The following is a 6,000-nucleotide window of genomic DNA, read 5'->3' as shown; positions in this document are numbered from 1 at the left end:
AGTGAGACTTAGATGATTTTAGATAGTTTTCCCGGAGTGTGCTGTGGCTACCTGTGCTTCAGAAGCTCACACCTAGGGCAGATTTCTTCTTGCATTCCACTTCCAGCATCAAGTCTTCCCCCTTGGAACAGTGTCTCGCAGATCCTCCTGTTGCTAAGCCACGTGGATACTGGTGGGAACAGCGTATGCAAGGGAGGATGGCAGACAGAAGTGTATGGTCACAAATGCTGGATTCTCCCCCATTGTATATCTATATATGTGCAAGGTTGAAGTGCAGTTATTCAGTGTATGTCAGACACACACATGAACATATTGTCAGAAAAGCTTATTTTCCAAGGTACATCATGTTTGCCTGTGTATGGAAGATACCTTGGGCCCTTGTAATGAAAGAAAAGAGGATGGAAGAAAGGCTTTAAGATAAAACTGCTGGGTTATGTTTCTAGTTTTCTTATCTCATGATGATAGTTTTCTATGAATTAATTCTGCCTTCTGTGCCACTGCTCCCTATCTGCAAAATATTGCAGTCCCCTGGGCATTTCTCTATGGAAGTTCTAATAAATATTTTACAAATGCTAATGACTCAGGTCACCCAACATCATTGTCCTTGCTTTGCAGGCAGGGTTTTGGCAAAGGTAAAGAGCAGGAGGGTGACCAGCTTCACGCCATGCAGCAAACTGGGGGGGAAGGGAGCACAGATCTTTTTCTTTAAGAGTGGAGATCCCCTTTATAGCTTCTTTTCATCAAAAGGAGATGTCCTGGGACTCACTACTTCCCAGGTCTGGTAGCTGTTTTACTGCATGGTCAGTTTGTGTGTGCTGGGTTAGGGAGCTGAAACAGCTCACTGTGTGGCTGGGGAGCAGCGGAGCTGGCAGGGGAGAAGCTGTAGAAGTTTGTGGAATGGGGAAGAAGTAGGGCTGAGTTGACTTCTGTATGATTGAGCTTACAGGCATTCATGCCTGTCCATCTAGTTATTCATCATTTTAGTAAAGGCATCATGTAAAGCTTTTTTCTCCTGGGCACCTTTGTCCCCTCTAGTTCATTCTCTGAATTCTATTAATTAGGCTTCTCCTTTCCCACTCCATGTCTAGGGTTCAGCTGTGAACTAAGAGGGCCATGAGCTGAACAGCACTGGATGCAACTATGTAAAGTGCCAATAGGTGGTAGTGCTTGAGGCAGAGGAGGGCAAAGTCTCTCCTGGCCTATGCATAAAATCCTTGCAGGAAGCTTGTTCTGTGCTCAGGTCCCTGCAGTTGAGCTCTGGGTTGCAGGTCAGCCCTGATTCATTAGGTTCTCATTGTATTCTTTGCACTGTCACCAGTGCTGGCCTTGTGCCTGTTCATGCATCTCCTGTGCAGTCCCTCCCGAACCCAGGGAAGGCTCCTTTTTATTTCACTCATCAGGATTGAGTACTCTCTGCACTCAGTTCCCCAAGTACTGGTTTCTTCACAAGGCGCTCTGATCAGTGATTTGTATCACAGTAATTGTTAAAAGGGAAAAAAGTCAGCTTAAATACCCAGCACTTTCAAAGAGAGATTTCTAAATGTATGTTTAAGATCTCTCATTTTGGGGTCAGACTGATGGATCCAACTTCTTTTTTTAAAAAAATTTGGGTCGGGGGTTGCACAGCTAGCAGAGCATGTCTGCCAGCAATATTTCCCTGTTGTCATCCATTTGCTACTCTGTTCATTTAGATTATCAGATCTTACGAGCAGGGACCATGCACAGCAGCAGAGGGCTTTTCTGTACAGTTGCAGCCTCCCAGTACCACTGCCAGACATATGAGTAATTGGTTGAGCAGCTCTGCAGAGCAGTCTCCTTGCACCGTCCAAGCTGAAATGCAGAAGTAAAAAAATCCATTCTCAGTGATGAAGAATCATAAAACCATAAGCCCGAAAGGGACCAAAAATCATGAAGAAAACCCTTTTCTTAAAGAAAAATTCTTTGTGAACATATCTGGCATGCTCTCTAAGAGACATTCTGTGATCTTGCAACGTGCTTCTGGGATCTTCTCTCTTCATTGTCGCTTATAAGATAGCTTTAAATTAATGATAAGAAGCCGTTCAGGGCATGGGCTGTGCTGAGGTTCACAGCTTTCATTCTGAATGAGAGAATAAAGTAAACTGATATTGAAAGCAAGGAGGGAGAAACAAACGCAGTCAGTAAGCCTATAAAAGTCTTAGCCAATTGCAATGGCGAACATCCTGCTGGCGAGGGTGACCTTGAATGAACTAAGTGGGATAAAGTCATCAGCCTGGACTGACGGCTGAAGAATCAGGCTGGATTCCAGCAAACTGAGAGAGCAGATTCCTGACAAGAGTCTCCTGAGCTGTGGCAATGGCTTCCCGGTGTCAGAAATGTGGACAACAGGTGCCCAGGAATCCACCTTTCACTGCTGTCCGGATAACAGAAGGAGAAATGAAATCTTATCACGATTTTATGGGAGGATGCATTAGACTGGAGTGCATGGCAAAGAAAGGTATGTGCAGCATTTTTAAAAGAAATAGCATCTTCTCTTAGTGGTAGCTGCATTGCATTCCTAGGAGATTTGCAAAAAGATACTATTTTTCTAATGCTTTCTCTGAGGATTCAGTGGTAAAGACAACTGGCTGGATTTGGATATTAACTCAGGTATGAGTGCATCATTTGACTTGGCTGTATATTTCTGGGATGTTTGCAGTGATTCGACCTAGAGGAGGTTAAAATGAATGTCAGACTCATTCTGAATAAATGTTTATGTCACTCGGGTGTTAGACACTGAGGTTTCTGTAAATGTCTGGAGCAGGTATTTGCTGCACATTTGCTGCACCTTTTTGAAAGGAATGTAAGGAGATGGGGCAGTAGGTATCACGACCCAGTTGACCCTGTCACCCTGTGCTCCTAAATTACTATGTAGAAGGTCAATATCTTTCTCACTGTAAAGATTCTTGTTTCACTGTACTCATAACAGAAACTTGGACTATCGAGCTTTTTGTGCTCTGTGTGAGTCAGTCTGGCTACAGGGCAGTATTCCACTCTGAGTGGGTTGCTAGTATAAGATGCTGGTGTCCTGACAATTTGTGCTAATTGCATGTTAACTCTGAAGTGGAGTGATGGTAGTTGAAATCTAGGCTGTTGACTATTTAGTCACATACCAAAGTGTTCTATGATTCAGCAATCTTTTCTCTATGTGTCATCTGAGAGGAAGATTAACCAAGGAGACCTTCAGTTTCCTTTGCTCTGTTAACTTGAATAAATACTTAGCAAACTTCAAATCCAGAAATTTATAATGTGTTCACTAGTACGTGACAAAAAGATCCCCAAAAGCATGCAATATGATTGTACTTTCAAGTTGAATTGTTTATTATGATTTAATTAGCTCTTCAGCAAAGAGAGTTGCATTCAATCTGGTAAATCGAGAATATTCTGCAGAAAAAGAGGTGGACCAGAAGCAGGTCATCTGCTGGCAGCTACTGCTTACAAATTGGAGTTTGCAGATGCTTTCTTTAATAGGGCTCTAATGTACAATGCCAGGGTTTGAAAACTGCAAAGCCAGTCCATTGTACCTCTGCTTCTGTCGGGCATCTATCCGTGCTGATTTTTGGGCTCGGTGCCTACCTACGCGTTGTTGTATTTGGCTGACCTTTCGGTAACACTGATGTTTCCAGTTGCACTCTTTGTAATGAGGCATTCTGAGTTCAGCGTAGCATGGCAGAAATGTCTGGTATCTGAGTAAAAGACAGAACAGAATTAATTGAAGTTCCTTCCTGAATCTTTGATCAGGTGCTTCCAGGTTGCTTACGGCTCTGGGGGCCCGTGGGCCTGCTGGAGGCAGAGCTCAGGCATCTGCTGTTCTTTTTCTTCCTTTAGGTAGAGAGGGGAAGACACTGGTAAGAGCTTTGCTATGGTTACTGTTCCCAGGGAAACACCTTCCCTGCCTCTCATGTTGAGAGATGACCTGGCATAGTACTATGGGCGAAAATCCCTTGGAAAATCATTTTCTGCTAGAGAACAGATAGTGTGTCAACTAGTCTGAGCCTGTTGCCATTTTGTGAGGCAGAAAGCATCTTTGCTGATTTTGTTTTAAATTCGACCAAAGAAGCCACAGGAGGGGCAGAAGTTAGGTTATTGCTAGGGGCAAGGTGCCTTCAGGTGCATGCACTAGAGCTGCGTGAGCTGTGAGAATACACCAGTGACAAGTCTGCATGCAGTGGCCGTGTTAGAAGGGGACTAAGGAGCTGGCAAGGTGGCATAGGAATTCATAACACCACCACTGCCTGGGTTCTTTTCTTCTGCTCTGAACTGACTCTGACCCTGTACTCATCTCCTGTCTTGTTTTGGCCTTAGTTTTCTTATCTGTAAAGTAGAAGCAGTGGGAATTACCTGCCTCCACAGTAGATCCTGATGGCGTAGCTATGACTATCCTTTGAAGATGAGACCAGTTTCCCTTTGCAGTAGGTGCTGCATAAACACAGGGGAAGAAAGATGATCTGTCCCAGAGAACTTGGGCTCTGCCTGCCCCATCTTGCCAGTCCTTTACTACGAGCAAAAGCTTGTTGACAAACTCTAGGTGTGGATGTGTGCCTTTTTCTGAGGCTGGCTCTGTCTGAACATAGTGGCAATGCAGGATCATGGATCTCTGTGGCATGTTCTGACTTGACTCTCACTTAGGGGTACCCTTTCTGCAATGTAAAGATCCAGCTGGAGTGTTGTTGGGGGCTAATTGGCTAGTGCTTACTCAGTACTTCAGGCACTCCAAAGTACGAAGCATTTTTCGCATACGGACCACATCTGTGGAGCCCTGTGAATATTCTGTGGCAGTTTTATCTCTTGTACTAAACATCATAACTAGAAGCGATGGAAGGCACACAGGTAACCACAGCAGAAAGAGGCCACGTGGTTGCAGTCAGGCCTGCAGGTAACCTTTGATCAGCAGTACCCCATAGCAAGCAGCGCTCTGCCAAGCTAATCCAGTTCCTGGATCGTGCAAGTTCAAGGCTTACTTTGAATCAATGTGATTTGTTTTGATGAGTGGTTAAAAGCGTGGTTGTAATCTCCTGTTCATGTAAAGAGATGAAAATAGTGAATGCTTACAAAAAGATAGTGCCGCTGTGAGGGGGCAGTTGAAGGGCAGTTTCCCTGTGGCCACGTGATGACTGCTCAGAGCTCCACAGCCCTGGCTCCCTGCAACAGGCAGGACCTCGCTGTATGAGCTGGCCTAGGGGTGCTGAAGTCCCCTCTGGGGTCTGATGTACAAATGGTGATGTTTTGAGTACCAGTATGTGACCTTGAGACTCTCTGGGAGCTGCAGCTCCAAGGTGCTGTAACTGACAACCAAAGGGAAGGAGCCCCCAGAAAGCCAGGCAAGAAATGTGGCAGGGACTCCAGTCCAGGGCTGATCCTCCTTGCAGTGCCCTCAGTTCCTCACAAAAGAGATACTGGAGCTGAAAGCAAAGCATGGCCTCGTCATGAAATATATCATTCTTGGACAGTAGCTCATGTGCCTTTTCAGCACTGACATGACTATTCATGTCACCCAGCTGCTGGTTCACATATTTTATGCTTGAGGACACCTCCTGCCAAAATGGCCCCCTCTGTCCCCAGATGCTCTTAATTAGCCTGCCTTTTTGTGATGCTCAAGTCCTCCAATGGGACAGCACAGATACAGGGGCTTAACATGGATGGATGAGCATTGGCTGGTTAGACTATGTTTCTGCATGCTGTGGAGCCTGAGGCTGCATGCAGATTATATATTTTTAAGTGAATAAATGTGTGGTTTTTATCTGCGCTCAAGGCTGGTGGCTGTGTAAAACAGGGTAATGAATCTGCAGACACTAAGGAGTATGCAGTTCATTACTGAGACTATTCAGGATTTTGCTGTTGCTGCAAAACCAGGCAAGATCCTCCTTGCCAGTAGGATGTCTCTTGTGCTAACAGAGCATTTCTGATTTTTAGGATGTCTCTTGTGCTAACAGAGTATTTCTGATTTTGTCCTTCTGTAGGACAAAGGAATGACGCAATTCT

At 45.0% G+C, this 6,000-nt stretch overlaps 1 protein-coding gene across 1 annotated transcript in view; it reads left to right on the top strand.

Moving 5' to 3' along the window:
• The first annotated feature begins 2,334 nt into the window (after positions 1 to 2,334).
• Positions 2,335 to 6,000, top strand: part of MCF2L2 (MCF.2 cell line derived transforming sequence-like 2) — a 164,847-nt gene continuing 161,181 nt past the window's right edge. Inside the window, exon 1 of the mRNA XM_009321723.1 lies at positions 2,335 to 2,476. Within this exon, the coding sequence (XP_009319998.1) occupies positions 2,335 to 2,476 (142 nt within the window). The remainder of the gene's footprint in view (positions 2,477 to 6,000) is intronic.

This window comes from Pygoscelis adeliae, unplaced genomic scaffold, assembly GCF_000699105.1.
Source record: "Pygoscelis adeliae isolate BGI_AS28 unplaced genomic scaffold, ASM69910v1 Scaffold223, whole genome shotgun sequence".
NCBI lineage: Eukaryota > Metazoa > Chordata > Aves > Sphenisciformes > Spheniscidae > Pygoscelis > Pygoscelis adeliae.
This window is presented reverse-complemented; position numbering and strand designations above follow the sequence as displayed.